The sequence below is a fragment of the Letharia lupina genome (genome assembly GCF_014066315.1).
Source record: "Letharia lupina isolate WasteWater1 chromosome Unknown contig_8, whole genome shotgun sequence".
NCBI lineage: Eukaryota > Fungi > Ascomycota > Lecanoromycetes > Lecanorales > Parmeliaceae > Letharia > Letharia lupina.
In genome coordinates, this window is record NW_023502977.1 from 1,712,097 (window position 1) to 1,735,468 (window position 23,372).

The 23,372-nt window shown below is 50.2% G+C and overlaps 8 protein-coding genes and 1 non-coding gene across 9 annotated transcripts; 5 read left to right on the forward strand and 4 right to left on the reverse strand.

Annotated features, from left to right (window-relative positions):
- Positions 1-41: 41 nt before the first annotated feature.
- Positions 42-2,340, forward strand: HO133_010330 (uncharacterized protein; the record flags this gene model as incomplete). Its single annotated transcript, XM_037301184.1, has 8 exons — positions 42-75; positions 135-163; positions 221-280; positions 330-472; positions 524-572; positions 621-721; positions 775-1,236; positions 1,290-2,340. The coding sequence occupies 8 exons, from the start codon at positions 42-44 to the stop codon at positions 2,338-2,340; spliced, it is 1,929 nt and encodes a 642-aa protein (XP_037154001.1).
- A 319-nt stretch (positions 2,341-2,659) lies between these two features.
- Positions 2,660-4,024, reverse strand: HO133_010331 (uncharacterized protein; the record flags this gene model as incomplete). The annotated part of the gene is made up of 1 exon (XM_037301185.1): positions 2,660-4,024. The coding sequence occupies one exon, from the start codon at positions 4,022-4,024 to the stop codon at positions 2,660-2,662; it is 1,365 nt and encodes a 454-aa protein (XP_037154002.1).
- A 1,173-nt stretch (positions 4,025-5,197) lies between these two features.
- Positions 5,198-5,283, forward strand: HO133_010332. The gene has a single exon. It is a non-coding gene; the product is annotated as a tRNA-Val (tRNA).
- Positions 5,284-5,991: 708 nt separating this feature from the next.
- HO133_010333 (uncharacterized protein) lies at positions 5,992-6,924 on the forward strand (the record flags this gene model as incomplete). The annotated part of the gene is made up of 1 exon (XM_037301186.1): positions 5,992-6,924. The coding sequence occupies one exon, from the start codon at positions 5,992-5,994 to the stop codon at positions 6,922-6,924; it is 933 nt and encodes a 310-aa protein (XP_037154003.1).
- Positions 6,925-7,534: 610 nt separating this feature from the next.
- On the reverse strand, positions 7,535-9,102 carry HO133_010334 (uncharacterized protein; the record flags this gene model as incomplete). Its single annotated transcript, XM_037301187.1, has 4 exons — positions 7,535-7,790; positions 7,840-8,031; positions 8,077-8,559; positions 8,651-9,102. 4 exons carry the CDS (start codon positions 9,100-9,102, stop codon positions 7,535-7,537), a joined length of 1,383 nt encoding a protein of 460 aa, XP_037154004.1.
- A 3,380-nt stretch (positions 9,103-12,482) lies between these two features.
- HO133_010335 (uncharacterized protein) lies at positions 12,483-13,572 on the forward strand (the record flags this gene model as incomplete). Its single annotated transcript, XM_037301188.1, has 3 exons — positions 12,483-13,005; positions 13,051-13,422; positions 13,478-13,572. 3 exons carry the CDS (start codon positions 12,483-12,485, stop codon positions 13,570-13,572), a joined length of 990 nt encoding a protein of 329 aa, XP_037154005.1.
- A 1,955-nt stretch (positions 13,573-15,527) lies between these two features.
- HO133_010336 (uncharacterized protein) lies at positions 15,528-17,883 on the reverse strand (the record flags this gene model as incomplete). Its single annotated transcript, XM_037301189.1, has 7 exons — positions 15,528-15,716; positions 15,863-15,982; positions 16,044-16,343; positions 16,389-16,648; positions 16,837-17,158; positions 17,420-17,564; positions 17,615-17,883. 7 exons carry the CDS (start codon positions 17,881-17,883, stop codon positions 15,528-15,530), a joined length of 1,605 nt encoding a protein of 534 aa, XP_037154006.1.
- A 1,922-nt stretch (positions 17,884-19,805) lies between these two features.
- On the reverse strand, positions 19,806-20,261 carry HO133_010337 (uncharacterized protein; the record flags this gene model as incomplete). Its single annotated transcript, XM_037301190.1, has 1 exon — positions 19,806-20,261. The coding sequence occupies one exon, from the start codon at positions 20,259-20,261 to the stop codon at positions 19,806-19,808; it is 456 nt and encodes a 151-aa protein (XP_037154007.1).
- A 1,731-nt stretch (positions 20,262-21,992) lies between these two features.
- HO133_010338 (uncharacterized protein) lies at positions 21,993-22,327 on the forward strand (the record flags this gene model as incomplete). The annotated part of the gene is made up of 2 exons (XM_037301191.1): positions 21,993-22,040; positions 22,061-22,327. 2 exons carry the CDS (start codon positions 21,993-21,995, stop codon positions 22,325-22,327), a joined length of 315 nt encoding a protein of 104 aa, XP_037154008.1.
- Between the last annotated feature and the right edge of the window lie 1,045 nt (positions 22,328-23,372).

Sequence of the window (23,372 nt, forward strand, 5' to 3'; positions counted from 1 at the left end):
ATTCACTCCAAAATCCTTGATCCGCCAGTGCATGCGCGCAAATGTCAGGCCGTTTCGTGCGCTCGTCCAAGTACCGTAGGCATCTCGTGCAGCTACCTTCCCCACGGGCTACCACATGCTAAGCACTGATTCAGGGCATGTCTTCGGCCGGCCGACGAGGAAGGTGCGATTGTCAGAACCCAGAGAAGGGTTTGTGGCGTGGGGCTGAGCAGGTCTTTAGGAACAATGCTACGATAACATACGGGTCTCGAGAAATGCTTGGGATACGAACCTTGTAAAGGTAATGCACAACGCATTGGAGCTTGCGACCTGGTCTGACAGTAGCACAGGCCAACCCGCAGTACATTTCAGTCAACTGGGAAGCCAGTGGAGGAGGCGCGTTCGCGGTCATACCAATTAATGAGAAGGGGCGATTGCCTGAGCAATTACCTCTTTTCAGGGGACACACTGCTGTGGTTTTGGACACGGACTGGTAGAAGGTTTCTACAATGCACGATCATGCCGGTGCTGAGGCAGCTCACAGGTCTCCATTCAACGATTCTCTGATAGCATCAGGATCCGACGATGGCAAGGTATGACGGAGGCTATAGCAGTCTTGGGTCTGAAGCTCACTGTGGCAGGCATTCATATACAAAGTTCCTGAAGGTTTCACACTACGGACAGAAGAAGGCGAAACGGTCAAGGATGTTGCGCCAGTCCAGAAGCTCTCCGGGCATTCAAGGTACCATGGCTACAGATCCGGTACAAAGATTTCCGTACTGACATCGTGTATAGAAAGGTAGGCCACGTCCTCTTCAACCCAGCTGCCGAAAATGTCCTCGCAACTTCCTCAGGCGACTATACTATCAAGATTTGGGATATCGAGGCCGGCACTCCCCGCCTGACCCTCAAGCACACAGATATCGTACAATCTCTGTCATGGAGCGCGAACGGCTCTCTAATGGTTACAACGTCTCGGGACAAGAAGCTGCGAATATGGGATGTACGGCAAGAGAAGCCAGCACACGTTGTGCCCGGTCACCAAGGAGCAAAGAACAGTCGCGTGACCTGGATGGGCGAACATGACAGGGTAGCTACAACGGGTTTCTCAAAGATGAGTGACAGGCAATTAGGTCTGTGGGATATCAGAGACCCTAAAGAACCTGTGGGAGGCTTTCAGATGCTGGATGCGATATCTGGGGTCTGCATGCCTTTCTGGGATGATGGAACACAGTGTCTCTACCTTGCAGGAAAAGGGTACGCCGTCCACCTCTTGCTGTAAGACTCTTAAACATACTGATAGTTTGCAGTGATGGCAACATTCGCTACTTCGAATACGAGAACGGCAAATTCGAGTTCTTGTCTGAATACAAATCCGCCGACCCGCAACGAGGCATGGCCTTCCTTCCGAAGCGCGGCGTCAATACTCACGAGAACGAGGTTATGCGTGCCTTCAAGACCGTCAACGACTCATACATTGAACCAATATCATTCATCGTGCCGCGACGAGCCGAGGTCTTCCAGGATGATATCTTTCCCCCCGTGGTTGGCTCGAAACCTGCCATGTCAGCTGCTCAGTGGTTCGACGGCAAAGAGGGTCTGCCGCCTAAGATCGATTTGGCCAGTGTATATGCAGGCGAAGAACCAGCGGAGGTAGCAGCGGACTACAAGCCCGCTGTCCATGCAAATTCGCCTCCAGCGCCCTCCCCAACGAAGAAAGCACCTGAACCAACATCGGAGCCAGCAGCTCCCGCATCCGCTCTCCGCGCCCCACCGCCATCAATGAAAGACCAGACCTCTTCTATCAAAGATCTGGCCTCCAAATTCACCGATGACAAAGAAGACGATGAGTCTGAGGAAGACAGCTCTTCGTTCGAAGAGATCGCCAAACCCATCGATCGCTCTGAGAGGCATGTACCCGCTACAGCCCCAACTGAAAGGTCGGAGCCGGCGGCTATCTCAAGAGGTTTAGGAGACCCTCTCTCGCCAGTCGACAAACCAGACGATTTTGAGCAAGCAAGTCAGGTAGCAGCCAGTCAAGATACTCCGACATTGATCAAGAAAGAGCGAGCGCCACCATCGAAATCTACAGAGAAGCCACTAACAAGCAATTCTACTCAAGAGCCGCTCTCCAGCAAATCTACTCAAGAGCCACTCTCCAGCAAATCTACTCAGGAACCTCTTGCGAATGCTAACTCACGACCGCACGCTGGAAGCGTTTCGGATCAACCTATTCAAAGATCGTTGGCAGAGATCAAGAGCTTGTTGGAGCAGCAGACTATGACTATGAGTGCGCAGAGTCAGGAGATTAGTAAGTTGACAGCTGAAGTGGATCGGTTAAGGACGAAGTTGGGGGAGTAGAGGAATTGTTTTGTGAGTAGTACTGTGTCTGTTCGCAAGGCAGGACTTTCTGCTCTTGGTCATGCGTTGTACGAAGATGAACATGGGCAAGTTTGCTGCTACAGTTCGTTCACCTGTGACAATTGCGATTTTGGAGAAATTGTTCAGTGTGATTGTTGACACTGGGGTTTGGAGCTGCTTATATCCTAAAAACTGCTCGATATGATCCCTACTGATGTCCTGTCGTCTTGATGTTGTTGAATTCAGTCTCCTTTTCTCGTCCCAGCTCGGTCCGAGATAAAATTTCCTTCAAACCCAGTTGCCTACCTTCTGCTATAGATCACACCGACGAAGCTGGTCTGCTCTGAATGAAGTTCCTCAATCTTCCCTTCCGTTGGCTAGAGATTGGACCTTCTTCGTCCTCCACATCTTCGTCTTCATCGAGATTGACAGTGTCCTTCGCATCCATGCCCTTCATTCTCTCCCGAACAGCGGACTTCCTCAGCTCTCGATCTGTTGACCCCTTCGCCTCCGGCTCCTCGGGCTCCTTGGGCTCTCGCTTCCGCTCCTCCTTACCCTCCCCTTCCGGCTCGGCTTCGGAGTCCGACTCCTCAGCGTCCGGTCCATCAACTCCATAGTTGCATTCCGACAGCTCGTCCAGATCTATCGCTATCTCTTCGAGTTCCCGGAATTTCTTCTCCATAAGGTTCTGCTCCTGCACCCAGAGGCTTTTGACGCGTGCCAAACGCTCATCGCGGACTCTGACCTTTTGCTTCTCCTTGTTCAGGCGAGCTATGGACCCCTTCGCTTCCGTCTCCAAGGCCTCGATCTTAGCATCACGACTCTTGATCTCGATAGCGTGATCCTCATAGATTCTATTGACTTCCGTCCGTTTGATTTCGTTGTAGGCTAGCCATTCATCGAACATGTCATCGGTGTTTTTGATGTAGTGGGCTTCATTCTTCAATAACATGGTCTCGAGCGTGGCATTTTGATTCCCAGTCTCCGTGGCGCTTCTCATCAGGGTATCGACAACCTGCATCGCGTCACGAAGCTCAGGCTTCGCCCCGACATAGCGTTCCTTCTCATTTTCCGTGGCCTTGTCTTTCTGGCGCTTCTTCGCCGCAGTCTCTTTCATCCTCTTCAACTCCGTGCTCATGCTACCGAGCCTGGGCTTCTTGACCGGCACGCACACGTTCCTCCCGGCCTCCTCTTCGGCTTGCCGCTTCAAGGCGGCGCCCCTCTTGAGAGCATCCAGTTCCCCCGCCATGACCTTGTGGCTGCTCGTATACGTGAGATGCAAGCCCGGGTCCGTCCACGCCGGCACTTTCTTCCCACCCCCAAGCCCCTTCCCCCTCTCCTTGCCGCACCCGCCGTACTCCGCGCCCCAGTTGTCCCTCCGCGAGGAGATCTTCCCCTGCACGTCGAAATCCCAGGGCCAGACGTGGCCGAGCTTGAGGCGGGTGATGGAGCCCCGGGACGTGCCGACCCAGAAGGCGAGGTGGCCCACTTGGTCGTCTTGCAGACGGACGTAGAAGGGTGGGAGGTTGTCTTTGGACAGTTCTTCGGAGGGTATGCAGCCCGTCCAGGGCCGGGCGTGGGATTTCGCCCGCCCGGCCAGGATGCCCTGGCCGTCCATGTTTTCGGCGCCGAGGCGGTCTGAGACGAGAGCGGTGGACATGATGGGGGAGTCGGAGGAGGGCATGTTGGCTAGGTGCTGTTGTAGGGCTGAGGAGGGGTTCGATGTGTCCATGCTGTGTGACTTGGATACGGTCTGAGGTGAGGGGAATTGAAGTGACTTTGGTGAGGGTCCAAGTGAGTGAGGTGGAGTGAGGTATGTAGTTGTAATCTTGTGCTTTGTTTGCTGAATGTCACTATTCAGAAGATGTAGATGCGTGAAGGAGCACAGTAACAGAAGGCATTGAAGATATCTTGATGGAATGTATGCTGGCAAAGATTCTTGTTGTCAATGGATAGAAGACGATGGTGGAAGAAGGGGAAATCCTGGGAGCGTAGAGGATGTAAATGATTTGTACTTAGTCCGCTCTCTTAGAAATCCACTTTTCGAGGGGTCTTTCACGAACTACTCGCTTCTTTGACTGGAGAGAGAGAGTTGTTTGCAAAACACCCAGGTCATCTTGGATCGCTCGCCGTCTGGATAATTGTAGATGTTGAATTTTGCTGGTGAAGTATGCACTTCATCCTTCTCGATTGCTAAAGAACTACACCACACTTCACCGCAAAGGGTTCCCTGGTGTCGATACTCAATTCTCAAGCTTTGCAAAACCCCTAAGAGTACCACCGAATCCAGTTTTTGATGTAAGAAAGCTATCTAAATCAGACCTAGGAGAAGAATGACATAAAGCGAGCGTTGATATCCTAGGCAATAGACTCAGGACGCCCTCCATCGAGGGAGTGACAAGATATGTGAGCCATACCCTCCAATCTGATAAGTTCTGCGGAGAACTGCCTCGCCCTACTGAGATTTCTGTCGTCGCGGTATTTGAAGTTGCTGTGACACCGGAGAAAATATCGCAGGTTTGAGAGCCAGTGGCAGACTCGCGGGTGAAAAAAAACCCTGCACACGCCAAGCAATCCTTCTACCTTTACTAACTGAAATAATACCTTCAATACCCTCTTCACAAGCTGATACTTGCCATGAGAGTTGTTCTTTGTGCTAATATCTGTATATTCCAGAGCAAAATCTTCTTGATAGGACCTTTCGTTGGCAAATTGTGTTAGATTTGCAGATTTTGAGGGTGTGCAGGCATTTTTTTCACCCGCGAGGCAGACTAAACTAGCTTGGCTTCAGTCTTCCACATGGTAATCCTTCCTCGTTGTTTGCGATATAAGGAAACTTAGGAGAATTTTGCTTGAGAGTCGCGTGGTCTAATGGTTATGATTTCTCGTTCACAAAATGAATGTTTTCCGAGAAGGTTCGGAGTTCGATCCTCCGCGCGACTATTTTGCCACTGATATTGATCTTGGTTGCCTGTTACCCTTTTTGACTTTCTGCCAACTGGTTGGACAGATCGTATTTTGGGTTCTGGAAGTTGGGGATATTTGTGGGTGCGAAGGCTAGGCTTACCGATGCTCGTATTCACTAGGATAGGATTTGCAACCTCCAAAATCTAAGTCTTATTAGTTATTATTCCACCGCATATAACTAAAAACTAGAACGAAGAATTAAGGGAACGTGAAGTATATTTATAGAATTGTTAAGAAATCTTATAATTGGGCTTAAATCAATAGAGTTTTATTAAAATACAACTGTCGACATTTATCACACAATCGTATATTCTTATCAATATCAGGAATTCTTGAGACTTTCAAAATCGCATTCTATGCTCTCCCAGATTTTTCCCCCTGTTTTCTATGATAATGTTGTGGAACTATAAATTGTAACGATCAAACTTTGTAGATCGCCAATCCTAGTGAATACGAGTGTGGGGCTGTACGCCAAGCCGATGAGCCAAGCCAATCAAAGTTATGGATGGAATGGGGAGAGATATATATATTGCATTATCAAGATCGATGTTTTATGGGATTATTCCGAGAGAGTGAGAAAATGGCAGAGCCTGCTCCCATCTTTCATCCATCCTCCAAAGCACCCACGCAGCTAATCACACCGTCATACCGCACCACCACGAAACCGACCAAAGCAACTTCAACATGGGAGGCGGCCTCCCCATCTGGCGATGCCGACCCGCCTCCACCCCAAAAACAGTCCACTTTGTGCCCATTCCCACCGCCACAGTCTTCCGTCCCGTTCACCTAAACACCAAAAGCCAGCGCGGCGCCTGGATCCAAGAAAACACGGAGTGGTCGCGGACTCTCGTTCAAACCATCCAGCAACGCCAACAACGTCGGATCGAAGTGGAGAAAGCACAGGATCGAGCAGGATACCTGCCTATCTGGCGCCAACAACCGAACGCTCAGGAGAAACATCAAGCTGACTACGAGAAAGATATGGCTGAACAGACCTCCGCCCGGGCGTGCTACGAGCGCACGTGGTCGGTTTCGTTGTTTGGGCTAATCGTGAGCGGATTGCTGTACCTGATCCTTTCCACAACCGACATCCGAGACAGCAATGGAGGTCAGCTTGGCGGCCACACGGCTTGCGATTTGATGCCGCGCCTTACGGACGGTTCGAGATTCTCCATCGTATACTGGACCGCGGTCGCTGTCGATATCGTCTCGAGGTCAGCTGCACTGATGGCGGTGGTGCATTTGGCAACACCGAGCAAAGCACTGTACGAAACCGCTGCGGCCTCTTACACGCGTTTGTACGAGTATACAAGGGTTGGGAATCACGTCGGGGCTGCGATGGCGGTCATCCCGCTTGGTTGGGATATCGTGTTGACGGTTCGGGGGCAATGTGAGGATGAGATTTGTTCGAATCTTGCTTTGGCGACGATGGCGGTCATGAATTGGACTTTGCTGGCTTCTATTGTCGGTGCTCTGTTTCTTGACAAAGGGTACAGATTCATAGTAGGCGGGCGGGAGATGGTCTCGGATATGGTCATTTTAAAGAAGAAATGGCGAGAGGGGGTGTTGGAGAGTGGCCGTGAGCTTTTGGGTCAGGGTGAGCAGGATTGGGCGTGAGGGGTACGGTTTCAACGGACGCGATATGGCAGTGTGTATATGTTATAGTTGGAAAAGTGTGTGTCTGTATTGAGATAGAGTAGACAGGATAGAATGGAGGCTACATCCAGAATTTCCGAAGACGCCCTCGCGGAGAAGCATGTCGGCCGCAGTATTCGAATACTGCACACGCTCAACTCCACACCATACCCACAAGACCTAAGTCTTATCAACAGCTCGCGTGCAGCCGCTTGTTGCTATCGTCTAGAGCATAATATCTGCTGGCCCATACCCAGCACAACAAGTTAAAACAGGGAACATTCAAACTTCACTAGTATTGTACCCGTGGTTAGGTGCGTGGGAAAATGTTTTTACGATCGAGAAGCTCAGACAAGCTAGGTCGAGCTTGGAATGTTTGCAGTCTTGGAGGAGGGGTCTCCCCAAAGAACATTTAGCACGAAAGCCCCTTCCATCCCGTCCCGATTATGTCAACATGAAGACTCCCTGCCTACAAAACTAAACACCTACTCCAGCAAAGCTAACAGGGAATGTAACAATCACAAGCCCTGCTTGGTTACTTCACTCCACAATCGCCCCATACATACCATGACTTCTGCTCAATTCTCTTGCCTTATCGTGACCAAAATGTAACGAGGCTATCAAAGTCTTCCGAGCTAGGTTGTGCGTCTGCCTGAAATCCGCTCGTGCCATGGTACGAAGCTGTAGCTGTCAGAATAGCAGTCGCTTTCTTAATCAGTCTGTCTGCCTCCTCGTCTTCCTTCAAGACCTTTAGTAGCTGGCCCTTGAGGAAGGTCGTACGGGCGATTTCTGGCTGGTATACGCCAGGATCGAGGCCCCAGATCTCAAGTGCTTGGTCAATCATCGACCTGTGCTAGATCAGCGTACTCCATAAACAGCATATTCAGTTCGCCTTACATAGCATCCTTGTAGCATTCAAATCGGATGAGATCTTCCGCCACCTTGTGACAAACATCTGCGGTACGATGGTGACTATTACCAATAGTAGAGCGGAATTGTTTGAGGGCCCATTGATGATACGTAAGACTTTCCACGAAACGTCCTTGAGCAGCTCGAAGATTCCCGTAAGCGTAGAGTACTCGACCCGTTCTGCGTTCAATTCAGCCACGTTGAAGCTGATGAGAGTGCCTTTACCGAAAGGAAACACTGTCCATCTTGCCAAAAGACTTTTCCTGCATGGATAGAGCGAAGCTCAGAGTCTCCTCCGCAGCGTCGTACTTACCTTGGAATATGTGGACAAGTCCTAAATTTGCATAAGCAAGTGCGCTGAATAATCCTAGACGAGCCTTGATGTCCCCCCCTCGCCACAACATTTGGATCGCGTTGTCATACTCTCGATCCTGTATCAAAGCGATTGCTAGCTCGACATAGCATCGAGAAAGGCGGGAATCTTCGGTCTTAGTACCGTCGAGGTATTTTAGCTGAAGATCTAGCGCCTGTGATTTGAGCTTTCTGCTGGAGGGGTGGGCGTTGGTTTCCGCTGCAATAGCAGCGATACCGAGACACATGTCGACCATCAGAGGTTCCTTGTCTGGATCATCGCTTCTGTCACAGATCTTGACAGCTGCACCGTAGAGATCATCAAATTTGCATGCATATCCACGCTCGAATCGCCACCTATCCGAACATTAGCGTACTGTGTAGACTAAGATCATTCGGGATTAAGACCATGCTGCGTCAGCGAGAAGCCCTGCCCATTGTTGTCGACTCGTCTTTGAACCTGTTCTCCCACGTCTCCTTTAGTTGTAAAACGTGGTGGTACAACATTTCACGTTTGGGCCATTCGCAAACGGAATGCGTCTTTGGCGGTGTGCTCTGTATCGTTTTCTGGGAGGGGGCTTCTCTTGCTGACGGCCATTGTATTGCGAGATTACAGACGGTATTCCAGAAGACTTTTGCAGTGTCTTCGGCACTCAGTTGTGCTTTGACTGCAGTTTGGACCAGGGAATTGACGGTTATCGTGTTGTCCTCTTCATTGTGCTCAATGAGGGATGCCTGGAGGAGCGTTGTACGGGCTGATTTGTACTCGCTTGACTCTCCGAGAAGATCTTGAGCTGGGAGAGGCAGTACCCACTCTTCGAAAATCACTTCTTCGATACAGCTGGGTTCTAAGAATGCCAAAATCCTCAACAGGCTTTCACACCGCCAGAGAGGTGACATTGTATCTCAGTACGTGCCTGCCGACTCTGGGCAGGTTTCCTCTCCCACCAGGGCTGATAGTGGAAAACCTGGCTCGCTGTTAAGATCAGGGTTTGAGATGGGCTTGATTGTCCTCTGTAGCCTGGTGTGGTATCGTGTGAAGTTGTGGAGAGTTGGGAAGTTGGGAACTGGAGAGTGGGAAATTGGGAGTCGTGGCGACGGAAATGAAAAGACTCGGTTCCGAGCGCAAATTGCATGAAGCAGGAGCCCAGAGTCTTCCGCCTAACTTCTTTAGGCTTTCAAGTTTCTCTCAAATTCCCCAACATGGGTGTGCAGTGAGCGTGGCTCTGAGTTCTGTGATATTGTTGGGATTTGTATGGAGTTACGAAGTTTGGGAGTGGGAAGTGGTGGCGATGATCTGTGTCACTCGACACGGAAGGGGTCAGACCCACTTCTGATCGAGCTCCCCCATTTGACGAAGACAATGCAGCACATACCTAGGTCTAATTTCTCGCTGCAACAAAACCCAGGACCTTTTTCCTTTCTCCTTTTCATTGGCATCTATTGCATTGAGGACCACTCATGCCCAGCATTAATACAGAGCTCTGGAGGCAGCATACTACCACCCACAACTAAGGGAACCTCAACGATTCTGACAACGCTGAGCCTCGTGTAAATCAGGCACCAGCTCTTACAGCGGGTACTTACCCCTAAGCCAGCGTGGGAAAGAGAAGTTAAGGTGTCATGGTGACGCTAGATTTCACGAACGGGCATGGATGTACAGGCATTCCATGCTGTTGTCACCAACTGAAAAGGCCAATCTACTAGGCCGTGCCGATATGCTGATGGTCCTCGTCTTGTTGCTGGGCTATTTATATTACAGCGTAAACTCCAGCTCATATTTCTTGCGACTTTAGAGAGCCTGGCTGCCCTTGCTTTCGACGGCCAAACATACAGAATCCCCGTCATCCTCGACCTCGCCGACGTGCCAGCTTTCGCGCTCATTCAGAGCTCGAAAGAAGACCTTTCCAGATAGTTGAAGCCGACCTTGAGGGTGCTTAAGGGCTGTTTGCGCTGTTCACAGAAGAGCGGACCTCGGTTCATATCGGCTGAGTCATTTGAAGAAAAATAGGTGTGATATGCGCGATGGTAGACCTCGTAAACCTGGGGTCAGAACTTACTTGTGATTCGAAGGGAACCTTGATAAAGATGTACACAGTGAAAAACAACTCAGCCAGGACCAAGATATATAAATGGCGAATTACCTGGAGGCTACTGTGCAGCCATGCGCGTTCTAATATGTTGGTAATATTCGCGGCTTTGCAGAAGAGGTTTTGATTGAGCTTAGCGTATGCAAAATCGGTTGCGTTGCTTAGCGTTGGGGATATTCCGCGCATGACACCCAAATTTGTACTGTAGCACATGTATCAAACACTTCAAATCGTCGAACTTGAGACTACACAAATTAGTCTGAACAGTACGAGTGCTACAGTGTAGCTCAGTGGCAAACGCAGAAGGCCTCCAATAAGAATTAAGACGATACTCGTTTGGCTTAAGTAGCAGTACCGATGATAAGAGATGTAACGGGTAAGAGGCCAAGTAACCTGTTGAAACTTCAGTTTGGCTTTATTTTCATCAAAGAAGACTTTTTTCGACAATAGCAGCGATATTGGTTGAGGATATTGAAGAAACGTCTAATCTCCAGTGCCAAGCAGCGCAACCAATTTTGCATACGCTAAATATCCCTGCTAAACGTTGTCCTGCATGCTTGTGTGGCGTCTATCAAGCTCAATCATTGCCTGGTGGTGGCTCCTGTTTAACAGCCTTTGGGGAATCTCGAAACGTTCCCCTATGTGCTCTACTGTCTGCTTGATTTCTGTCTCTTTGGGGTACTGCTACTTTATGAACCTCCCTACGCGTGAGGCATTGATCATCAGCCGGATCATGTATTAAATCGATGCACCAGGAAAGAGAACGAATTGAAGGTACTTCGCTATTTGGCAGAAGATCAGACCCAAGCCGATAGCGAAGAAAGAGATTTCGTCATGAAGCTCCTGGACAATTTTGTTGTCTGACTATGAGGGTCCAACGGAGACCATCGATGCTATGTGACCAGGGTTGCAGGGCGACTTTTGGATCGTCCAGACGACGTCAATGCTAAAGAGTGGGCACCAGTCATCTCTTTGTAGCTTTCGAGGCTCTCAGATACCTCAATGCTTGCGTGATCGCTCACGGATGTCTATGGACTCAGACCGCTTGTCAAATCTCACTAGCCACTAACAGTGATGAAGGTCTTTGCACTTCCAACAGTCTTACACACTTGGCCAACTTCGATGCTTGGTTGCGAAAGCTTGCATAAGTGCCTTGGGTAGTCTAGCAAGAACAAGGTCCATGGTCTTGACATGGGAGCCTTGACGGACACAGTGCCCATGTACTGTGTCAGAAGGCCCGATCTCTCCACTTTCGGAAGCGGTGGTTTATCAACAAATTTTAGTCCTCGATTTCTGTCAAGACTTTCACCTTGGGATGTCACCATCAAGCATGAGGATACCGGCTTAATTCTCAGCGCCAGAGGTACTCTACAGGAATCGAATCACTTCCACCAGTAATAAATGGGCGCTGAGCTGCACCATACTCGGCGCTTTTTCCGGGTAGGATGAATCTTAACACAAAAACCGATGTCCTCAAAGACATGGTGGCAATGCTCTGGAAGCCCCCTGCGGACAAGTGGCTGGCCTGGCAGGACCGCGAGGTTCAATCTGAGGCCGACGGTACGCGGAAACGTGCAACTGGACAAAATTCTCCCATCTATTATTAGTCCCTTTCATTACGAGCATGTGACATCCGGCGCGGGTCAAGCGGCCTCCACATTCCGAGATTCCTCCTGGTACTTAAATCTCCAATGAGGAACCAATGACAAAGTGACTTGTTTGTCTACAAAATCCTGCAGAATCTCATGAAGTATGTTCCAGCGGTACGTATGACCCCTGATCTAGCTCTTGTCCACCCCTTCTTTGAGCACCCTCGGCTCTGTGATCGTTGCTAGAGATACGCATTCAGATGGTCTCTGAAAAGTTATGTAGATGCTGTCATTTCAAAGCTTAATCGGCAGCGGTTTTAAATAATACATTAAGCTACAATATGCTTTGCAATGAAATCTGCCCACGTTACGATCACACCAAGCAGTCCTTAAAGACCCCGGCGCAAAGACCGGTCGGGTCCAGTGCTCTCACCTGACTAGACTCGCTTAAGATAGCACAATTTTACATCGCCTCGATCTTTTCCACCTAACAGTCTTTGCATCTTGAGGCCTGACGTCAAAGCCCTCAAAGAACAGTAATCGAATCTCTCGGTCAAATTGTTGGACGCTACAGTATTCGGCCGCTCTTAGGGGTTACATTATGCCTGAAAATCCAGAAACTCCCAAAATAAAGGCGGCATCTGATACCGTCGAAGATATTGCAGTGGAACTGATTCATTTGGTGCGCACCGATTTGCACGAAAGAGAGAAACCCTACAAACTCCAGTACGATCCAGGGAATGGGATTCCACGCTCAAATTGCACAAATCAGATATACGATTCCATCATCGTCCGAGATTTGCGTGCCTGCAGAGAGTCCCTCTCCTTCGATGTGAATGGGTTTACGGTCCTAGACATGGAGTCTAAATTGAAGCCCAGCGATTTTTATGACGAAGCCCGCGTCAAAGATGTGTACTACATGGAACTCAAAGACCTTCTTTGCCAATTCTTTGATTCTTCACGGGTCGAGATCCTAGAGCACTCGGTACGCCATCCGAAGCGTTTCACATTGATGCTAGCAGTGATGGCTCATGATTCAAAGATCCGGAAACGCCACCCCCAATTTCCAGTCTCGACAGGCGAGGACTACGAGTTCCTTCAGCCAACTTCGGTGGTGCACACAGGTAAGCTTGTCGTCTAAAGCCAGTACGCAGTACGAACTAGGGTAGACTTCACAGAAAATTCGGCTCTAGAAGCCAGTAGGGATGTCCTCAAAGTGGACAACGAGGCCTACTCCCGCATCATGTGCGTCAAGTATGTCTCGAGCACGGGCAAACATCTGGGACTCTTGCTGATCAGCGGCAGTGTGTGGAAACCCTTGCATGGCCCCGTCATAGACTGGCCCTTGGGCCTTTGCGATGTCAAGTCGGTCAACAAGGAAAGAGACTTTGTTGCTTCAGATGTGGTCTCTCGAACAGGATACACCGAGAACTATCTGGTCTACTACAATCCTGAACACCGCTGGTACTATTTGAGCAACCAGACAGCATCTGAATTGGTGCTCTTCGGCCAAACAGATAATCAGTCAGATTACTTCATCGGTAAGCGCAATGCAGATTCATTCGTGCTGCGCTTCTTGTGATGACATATATCCAGGCGTACCCCACGCCGGGTTCGAAGCCCCGCATTCCGCTTCTCAGGCGAAGCCGAGAGAAAGCATCGAAGCGAGAGCATTCATCTACTACGAATGATAGGAGTCACGTTTGCATGACGGACGTTTTCTGACTCGATCCTTCAATCAGGGGTAATCATAAAGATGTTCGTAACGAAGCACTCAGTTGTCCCCTGGTCAGCATGAGAGATTATCAGGATACTGGAGTCCAGAAAGAGTGTATAGAATTAATGAACCACGTCAGAAGATGGTATTGACATCGATTCCCTCAATAACCGCATACTCTATCCCCAGCCCGGCATTACATGTATATAGACTCAATATGGTATCCCGGCTCCACATCTCAGCATCCATATCCATAGTCTCATCCAAGCACATCCCAGCGCCTTCCATGAAATCGACGCGGAAGCTTCGCTCAGTCGACCCTTGGGTACTCAGCGGCCGCCCCGCTGCTTCCGTCCGACATCATCACAGACCCTCTCTCGAAGCCATGAGCCTCTCCGACTTCAACCGCGGACCGAGGAGGCCAGTTGAGCTTCCACGGCTGAGCTTTGCGGTCGGCCGGCTCGCGAGGCTGGGTTTCGGTATCGCGCTGGGCTGGGACACTGTCCGAGTTCGAAGCGTTGGGGACCGACATGGTACGCTCGAGTGACTGGAGGCGGTCAGTTTTCGGTCTCTTCAAAGCACAAACAGCATTATACTTCGTAGTTGCTTCGATATCTTTTGGGTGGTGAACAGGCTTCGTGGGAAAGTTCCGTAGTCTGTCAAACAAGAGTGGGCATTGCGTTCCATAAAAGGGTGGGTGTGGGGGGAGGAATAGGGTCTGATCAGCATAACACATTCCGCAAAGAAGCTGCGAAGCAGTTGGTGCCACGCTTCAGGAGACGCATTGAAGGTGCAGCGTATTGTTCTGTACAGTCGCATTGCATACGCTATGCATGCCAATGTTTCACATGTCGAGTCAGAAGCAGAAGCAAGCCCGAGGTGCAGGAGTTGGATCCCTATATGGTAGGATGTATCCGCGCTGTTACAATGGACAGGGTATCTCAGAGGCTACCGAGCCGGCAGGTCACTATCCACAAACAAGACATCCAGACTTAGACGGCTTGAGCTGATCGAAGCCGCCAATCAGCCATGACAACCACCCGACCCATCCAGACCCTTTATGCATTGCACCCGATCCATCTCCTCCGGCCTGATAAGGAGTGCAGCAACTACCAAAGCTCAAGGACAGGCTCGCATCAGACGTGAAGAGAAGGTTCTCAGCCCTACCAATCGTATCATCACCCCCACTCACTGCGCTCATTCGAGCAGAGGCGGCTTCGCTGCGCGACGGGGCGGGTTTTCAACTCTTTCCAAGATCGCTGCCTCTCGACCCCGGGCCCGGAGCAGGGTTTTGGGGTGACCCCGTTGGCTTAAATGACTTGCGCAACAACGCGCGTTTGCCAGTCTCAACCATGACTTTAGGCTTTATGGTCTTCCAAAAGTGAAAGAGGCAGGGCGTAGCCGCGCGTCCCTACGCAGATTTTGGAGTTAGTGTGGTTTTTTTTTGGATAATAGGGAGGTTCAGTAACATTTCAGACCAAGGTTATAAACAATAAGTACAGGATTGCAATGGGAACGTCAATTGTTACCACTGTTCAGAAGAAATAGACCCTAAGTTATCTGAACAAGGTCCTCGTGCTGTTGTCCTGGGAGATGAGGGGTCAGGAGTCTTGCCTTGGCGTCTTCAATCATGTGCTTCAATATATGCAGCTAGAAAAATGCCATACTCCTGGAAGACTTTGGTCATCGCACGCTCATCAAACACACTTTTTGTGCGAGCCGCGTTCATCTGATAACCAACCAAGGACATGAGAAAAGAAAAAGAAAACAAGTCCGTATTAAAACTTTGTCGTCGAAGATTCTCCCGTACGTACTGTTTTTGGGAAGATATCGCTCAAAGTTGTTTTGATGATCTGTCCGGAGATTAAAGTCTACACGCCTTCATTTTTGATGAGACTCGACCAGTAGCTCGCATGCAGCCACTTGATGCTACTGTATGAGTTCTCGTGGACGAGAATAATCTCTGTTGGCCCAAACCCAGCCATAGAGGCGCTCTTTGAAACCAAAGACAACTGTGAAGCTCACGACGAAGAGGGTAATACTTCCACAAACGGCCCAGAAGTAGCCTTGCGTCTTGTCCGTATTGGCGATCCCTTGAAGATTCATCCCGAAGTACGACTTTAGGATTTCGGAGTCAGCATGAATTCCTCGAGACGACTTTGATGTACAAGACATGGTTGGAGAGTTAGATCTTCTCGAAGCATGCCTTACAGTCCACATCTCGAGACAGATCAGGAGGAACTCAATCCAAAAAGTAGACTCACTGTGAAGAAAGATAGAGGTAAAAAGATGATAGTCACGACGGTGAAGACGAGGATGGCTTTGTTGTTCGACTCTGCGATGATAGCAAGTTCATTTTGTTCGATTGTCCGTAATTGAAAAAGCTGTACAAAAAAATCAGGAGACAGTTTGTATGTATGGACTTGGTAGTAGTGGTAGAGTTACCACGTCTAATGAGGTTTTCAAGTCGTTGATAAGTCGAGGGAGATTCTCGTTGTCTTTCTCTATCTGTTTTACAGCCTCATCGACCCGCTGAACCAGGAGACTTTTTTCGTTGATGGATCCTAAAATGTGGTGGAGTCGTGCCAATTTAAGAGACTTGCAGTGTTCTCGAAGCTTCCCGAGGAATTCGATTTTCTGCATTGAGATCTCATGAATTTGAGAGATCTCGTCCATGCAAGAAACATATTCACGGACCAGGTTCACAGATTCGTGCCGTCTGAACCGAGAAGCTCGACGATGTTTCTAGCCCCAATGAGCAACGACTCTTACTGGTTGGTTCTTACTTACCAGATCTCGCACGATGGGAAGATATGCGTTTTGTATATCGGGGACATTCTTCCATAAACGATGGTTATGGGGTGCGACCTCCAACTCGATGACCAGTAACACCATAAGCCAATGCACCGACTTGATTTCCCACGAGGCTGTTCCATCAAGCTCCCATCGTCGCCGAATGTTTTCCAGAGCAGAGTGATCTTGGTGCACGGTTTCAGCATGGGACGGCACCTCAACATATCTCGCGAAATATCGGTCCAGGTAGTTAAGGCCTACATTAGGCGACGTTGTGAGAAGAAAACCTAGCAACATCAGAACAGAACTACGGCAAAGATTCACTGGATTCTGTGACAACCATCATCTCGTGGAAAGCATCGGAAATAGTCTCGCACAAGAACTGCATTGCTGTAGAGAGGGTGCCGAGACAACATTTGCTGGCCTATTTCTGGTGCCAGCGAACCTTTTGTGACTTCAATTTTGGAGAAGTTGCTGCGGATACCTTCATCAAGCTGCCACGGCAAGTCTGACCGGACATCGTTCCAGAATCCGCGCTTGATCCCGAGGGTATCTGCTCTCCACTGTAAGTTGCGCCCAAAAGGGCCGTTCTCATGGTACTTGAAAGTGAGCTCGTCAAGCTCAGAACTGAGATGAGGAGACTCGTGGAGAATGTTGAATACGTCAGATTGATCCTGTAGCTTTTGCCGGCCTCTGAAATTCAAGATTTCGAAGCCATTGTACGGACCTTCTTTGACCTCACCGTGACTGAAGAGATCCTCGAGGCTCTGGGAATGGGGCAAGAGTTAGTTCAGACATCCAATACGGTAGTTCAGAGGTGGGATGAACTATCGTAGATGAAACATCCTCTCACCGATTCCACTTAGCCTGAGCCTACTGGTACATGTCTTCGAACGTCAGTCGCGTCGAGCACTTTGGATTGGGGAAACAGACATCCACCTGACAGTCGCCCACGTTGGTTTGTCCTCCCAGTCTAGTACGATATCCAAGCGTTAGATCATCACACCAAGACCAAAATCGAGACTTACATTGCTGTAAATATTCAAGATGAACTTCGAATCGCTCAAAGTGACCTTCGCCAAAATCGCATACAGTCGCTTTGAGTGACCAACGAGGCGGGAAGAAGTATGTGGCGAGCGAGAAGAGCTGACAAGGGGCCGGGCAGATTGGCCGCTTTGGGAACCCAGCCTTGCTCATTAGGAATTTACTCAAAGACTTAAAACAAATCAGTGTCCCATTTATGCCATGCTTTAAGCTTCCTAAGCACAGCACGCTGAGAGTTCAGTAGAGCATTCCATTCAATTTCACGTTTGGAAGGAGGGAGAGCATGTGTTGAATCGGGTCGCGTGAGACGTTCCGGGTCCACCGAACCACTGGCTGCACGAGCAAAAGATCTCGAAGGCTCGCCTGTGACAACGCTCTCCAGAGGGACTATGTCCTCGTGGTTAGGGTTCCGGCAAGGCGCGCTAACGGACGTCTTTGAGCTCGCCATACATCATAATCAGAGCGTAATCAAGTATTAAGTAAGTCGCGACCTATCAAGATTACTTGTTCCAAAACTTGTTCACAAGCGATAGATCGTAAGTTCGACAGAGGTCGAGAGAAACTGAAGGCGCTTGTCAGCCGTGTCGATGCAAGGCTGAGGCGTTATCTAAGGTAGTTAGGCAGCTGCTTGCACCATGTAAGAAAAATCCATCCCTATCAGCCTCTCGCGATTGCACAAAATGGCATGTGCAAAAACACCTTCGCCAATCTCAAACATGGATTCAGGCTTGATGGTCTTCAAAAGTGAAGGGATAATTCGCGTTGTTTGTAGATTTGATAGAGCAGGCTTCGACCAAGCTAACTACTTTTGGTGTACGCCGCAGATTTCGGAGTCAGTGTGGTTCTCATTGGGTAATAGACCGAGAAATGAGACTTATATAAAGAGCAGAAATAATCTTCCGCAGCCGATTCACCTAAGTAACAAGACAGTTCTGCAGAATTGAAGGAGCTTTCTGCTTCCGGAATCTGGATCGTGGCTCCAATTTGCTACCAAACAGGAATGATATACGCCGAAAAGTACGTAAACTCACCTCTTTTATCGAATGATGGCTATTGTGGGAATTGAGAGCCCAGGTTGGGGCTTACACCTTCCGAACACCTCAGCATCTGGAGAGTACAGCCATAACGAAGCCACCACACAATCTATGGTCACTTCAAGTCCTGTCTCCAATAAAGCTCACTTCACCATCCAGTATTCTTTCCCATATCCACTAATTGCGTTCCCTGACAGTATTTACGCAATCTGCATTGCAAATCCCATCTCTTTCATCGGCTTGAACTAGCGCAAGCAAACCAATGGTTGGACTGTTATCTCGAACGGGATTGAAACAAATATCTCGCGTTCAGTGGATACACAGAGAATCTGTCAGTGCATCGTGAATGGATGCGCAGAATCAGTACCGTCTCCTACGTTAATGACTTCTCCAGGAGGGTTTGAAGAGTGGGTACATTACTTTGCATGGAAGATATGAGGAGAAGACGGGAGGCGGAGGCGATCGGGTTGAGACTCGATATTCAACGCCACAGAAACATTTTTCACACAGCGATCGATCGTCCACTATGACTCACACAGAGCGACTGACTGGCACGCTCTGAACCCAACCGCGTGGTCCAGAAGAGTGCAGAAGGCAACCTCAAAAGGTCGCACAAACAACTGCCGGCATTCCAAACGGCAGGGACTGTATGCGCCTTGGCGAACGGGTTGGCGGGCTGTGCGTACAGTGGGGTGGACCTGGACCTGGACCCGGGGTTGGGTTTCCGGCAACGACGGTCCTGTGCGAGGAGGAGTCGGAGGCTGCGTTGTTGTGTTTGGGGGATAAGAGGGGGTATGATTGCGTTGAGGTTGCGGTGGATCTTGCGTGATGGAATGTGGATTGGGGGGCGGTTGGGAGATTGGAGGGAAGGGATGGGATGGATGAGATTGGACTAGGGGCAATGCAGCTCGCTTCATCGTTCCGAGTCGTCGTTGCGATGGGTCAAGCAAGCGAGCACGTAGAGATGGAGATAGATGTCTGGCGGAATACAAGCATATCGGCTCGGGCAGCGGGGAAGATGGCACAGAATGTCGGCCACGCAAGAATAATTGAGACGTCGTGGAGTGAGAAAGACTGGCTGCGATTGTACCACATTGTTGACGGAAACGCCATCAAGTATCGACCGTGCACCGTTCGTTCCCCTGACCCTCCGAATTACCTGCAAATATTACCACTACTTCCCCGCTACCGCCAGAACCCCAGACACAACCCACTCCCTTGCACCACCCAGTTTAAACCAAAACACCACAGCCCTATCTACCGTCCACTCAGCCACAGCATCACGCCACTCCGTCCGTATCCGCAATAGCACTCGATCCCGTCGCCAAACACCACCTCATCTTCCGGCCCCTCTGTCCCCTCCACCGTAGCGGAACTCCGGGCGGCCGATCTTCGCGCGGCCGCCGTGTTGCTGCTCGGGCGGGGTTCGCGCGAGGATCGGTTTCTTGCCCTTGGCGACACCGGTCGCGCCACCGCTAGGGGCACCGGTCGCGGCGGCGGGTTTCATCGTGGCGGGTCTAGGGGTGCGCTTGACCGGCGGCGGGGGTTCGATGGCGAGGACGTCCGGGGCGGTGGGTACGGCTGTGGACGCTGCGTTGACGTCGTCGGCGGTGGTGGTGTTGTTGTTGTTTTGCGTCTTGGCGGGTTTGGGTTTGGTCGTGGGCTTGCGTTTTTCGACCAAGGGATTCTTGGCGACGCCGGTGATGGCGTTTGCGATTTTGGTCACTTCGGTGGAGAGTTTTGGCTTCGAGGGGGGTTTGGAGACGTCGGTGGCGTTGCGTCTTTTGGTCATCGGGAGGTGTCCATGGGTTGGATGGTGGGTAGAGGTTTGGGGAGTGGAAGGTCTGTGAGTGGGAATCGCGAGGGAAGGTAAGAAGATGACAGGGTTTGTAGCAGATGTCTTTTGTTGGATTCTTGTGCGTGCGTGTTGCCAAGTGCTGTATTCGGAGAGTCCATGTCTTTGTTGGTGGCCATCGAGTGACCCGCAAAGATCTCACAACTTCATTCTAGCACTGTAACGTGCTTTGTTCTCGGTCCGTATCCAGCGGAGTTGAAGGATCTTCCCAAATCAGATGGCTCTATTTCCAGAGCGCATCCAGCGTAGACGAGATAGTCTTCAATAAAGGAACAGGGAAAGATACCTCCTAACATTTACAGCGAATTACCATATCTTCGATTCAACAATTGCCGAAATGTCAGAAAGACAGATCGAACCCCCTTCGTACATCCTTCTTCATCATCTTCCCCAACCAACAGACCTCTTGCCTCCGCACTCCCGTCTCATACAAGCAAAACAATCCACAGACACGACCTTGAACAGACACCTAAACACACACAAATGTTTCCAAACAATATACACAAGCGATAATTAAAATCGTCGAAAACCCTCATGAATACAGGAAATCAGCAACGCATCCTCATCAACAATGCAAGCCTACGGTTCCCCGATCCGATCAAGCAAGCTACCCCAACAACCTCGTAAAATAAATTAATGCCTCGATCACCCAGCTTAATAATTCGTTCCTGGCAACGATGAAAAGGTCCTCGAAGTAAAGAAGAACGTATCTGCAAACACAACGACAACATCCGCAGGCATTTTCGAACTACCAAACCAAACCATACCAGCTCCCCAGGCCTCGCAAATATCGACCGAAAAACACGCGACCAGTGCATGCTGTTGACATATCTACACGACCACGCACCGAAAACCCCAGCCCAAGCCCAAGCCCCCCTCACCGTTCGTATCCCCCCCGCGTTGCCGGCGCGCCCATCCATCCATCCATCCATCCATCCATTCATCGAACGGACCCCAACGAACGATCCCGATGCCTGAATATCCAGGCTCTCGGAGCACACACACACACACACGCACACTAGTCCGCCACGGCACCGAGGGTTTCGGACCAACGTTGCTGCGCCGCGAGCGGGAAGCTGGAGATTGGGTGGTAAGGGCGTGGATGTACGGGGAGGAGATGGGGGAGCGTGGCGAGGTTTTGGGGGTTGCGACGGCAGAAGGGGTCAGGGTGGGTGGTTTAGGTGACGGGATCAGTTGCGAAGTGCGAGGTTGGGGAGACGGGGGTGGAAGAAGTGGATAGTGTGGATCAGAGCCGTAGTGTTTTGTGGATTAAGTAGATCTTGACGAAAGAATTTCGCATGTATCTGCTTCAGGTGCGCCGCCAGAGTAGTGATTATCAATGGGTATATTCGTTTTTCGCAAAGTAATCCCCAGTGTAAAAGACTCCCCAACCGCATGCAAATGCAAAGGCTTGCAACCCGCACTCAGATCTCAGACTCCGTCCATCTATTCCTCCGTTTATCCTTTTTGCCGAGATGCAGCTTAGTTATTCTGTCATCTCGCCACTATCACCGCCTGTTTCCCATCATTTCCATAGCGCCTTCATCATATCGGTCCAGCCCCGAAACAGCCATTCATCTCCATGTCGGCCGCATCGAGTGACCGTGCCTGACTGTCTCTTCCTTGTCTTCTCCTTCTTTGTTCGAGCGCGAGATGTAGATCTCGAAGATGCTTGCGATGTACTCTTTTGGGAGTTGGAAGAGCAGAAGGAGTAACGTGAGAGGGAGGCAGACCAGAGGGAGTCATCTGTCGAGCTGTGGCTTGATGCAGGGCTGGTATTTGTTGTAGGAGATGTGGGTGAGGATGTGGAGCGGAGGAAAGGTGGCCGAGAGGAGATTGAAGGAGAGTTAGGCGAAGTGCTGGTGCGAACCGGTGCGAACCGTGGGCTCAATGGTGTGGAGGAAGACGATGTCGAGATCGGCGAGTCTGAGGGCGAGGTAGTGGAGGAAGCGGGGAGGTTGGTGGTTCTGAGGCTGGTGGGGTTGCTGGGTCGAGGAGAGTGAGTTCGCATTGTGGTCGCTGGAGGCAGTAGTATGGCGTAGTTGGCGGCTGAGGAAAGAGTGGTATGTAGGCTCGTTTAGGTCTGCGATTTGGTCGTCTGTGGGATTTGGCGGGAGATTTCGGCGGTGCGGTCAGTGAAGGCGACGAGGTGTAGATGTGGACGCAGTTTTTGAGGGAGTAGAAATTGTTCAACGGGTCACAACCGCATTGAAACATTTGCTGGAGTGGTGTGGGTGGTAATTAAAATAAGAAACAATTGCAGGTCCGATGGGTGAGATTGATGAGTGATCCTTGTGCCTGAATATGCAGAGCAAGCGAATCAGGAACGGGAGTACATGCGACTTTATATCTCCCTAGCCAAAGATCCGGGTACCAGCAAAGCGCATTCATGTCCAGGTAGATACCTCCAACTTATCAGTAACGGCTGTCAACACACAGCGCGGAGTCTATTCATCCTTCATGTAACCATGTCAGCACACAACCTAGCAACGTTACTGTTGAAACAGCGGCCGCATCGGCTGCCAACTGGCAAGTGAGAGACCACTGGGGAATTTTGTCGTATATGTTGTATGCCGTGAGGCCTCTAGAGCGGATACGAGTACTACCTCTCGGACTGATAATTGGGTGGCCTGATGTTCTCGACTGCCAAGCTAGGGACGGTGTCAGCGGTGTGGATGGGGCCGAATTGTATGCGTTGGCCACAAGAGAACACGGGAATCCTCCCCTGGTGCCCCCATGCATCAGAGTAGTCTTAGGATTACAGCATCTTGTAAGCTGATGTAGTATTGTGTCAGGTCCACTATTATTGCTGGAGCCTCTGGACATGCAAGAGTCCGAGACAATAATCATTGCAGAAGGAAGTGCACATGTTTCATGCGTCGGCGACTAATAAGAAGTGAGGACGAATGAACAATAGGAAAGATCAGCTCGTAAGGTACTTTAAAGTACTGGCGGTGGAAACACGTAGGCTGCCCCGCTAACAGGGATCCCCGGGCGCTATCGGACGCGAGTGTAAATGCTAAGGGTAAGGCTAAGGTACCTACACGG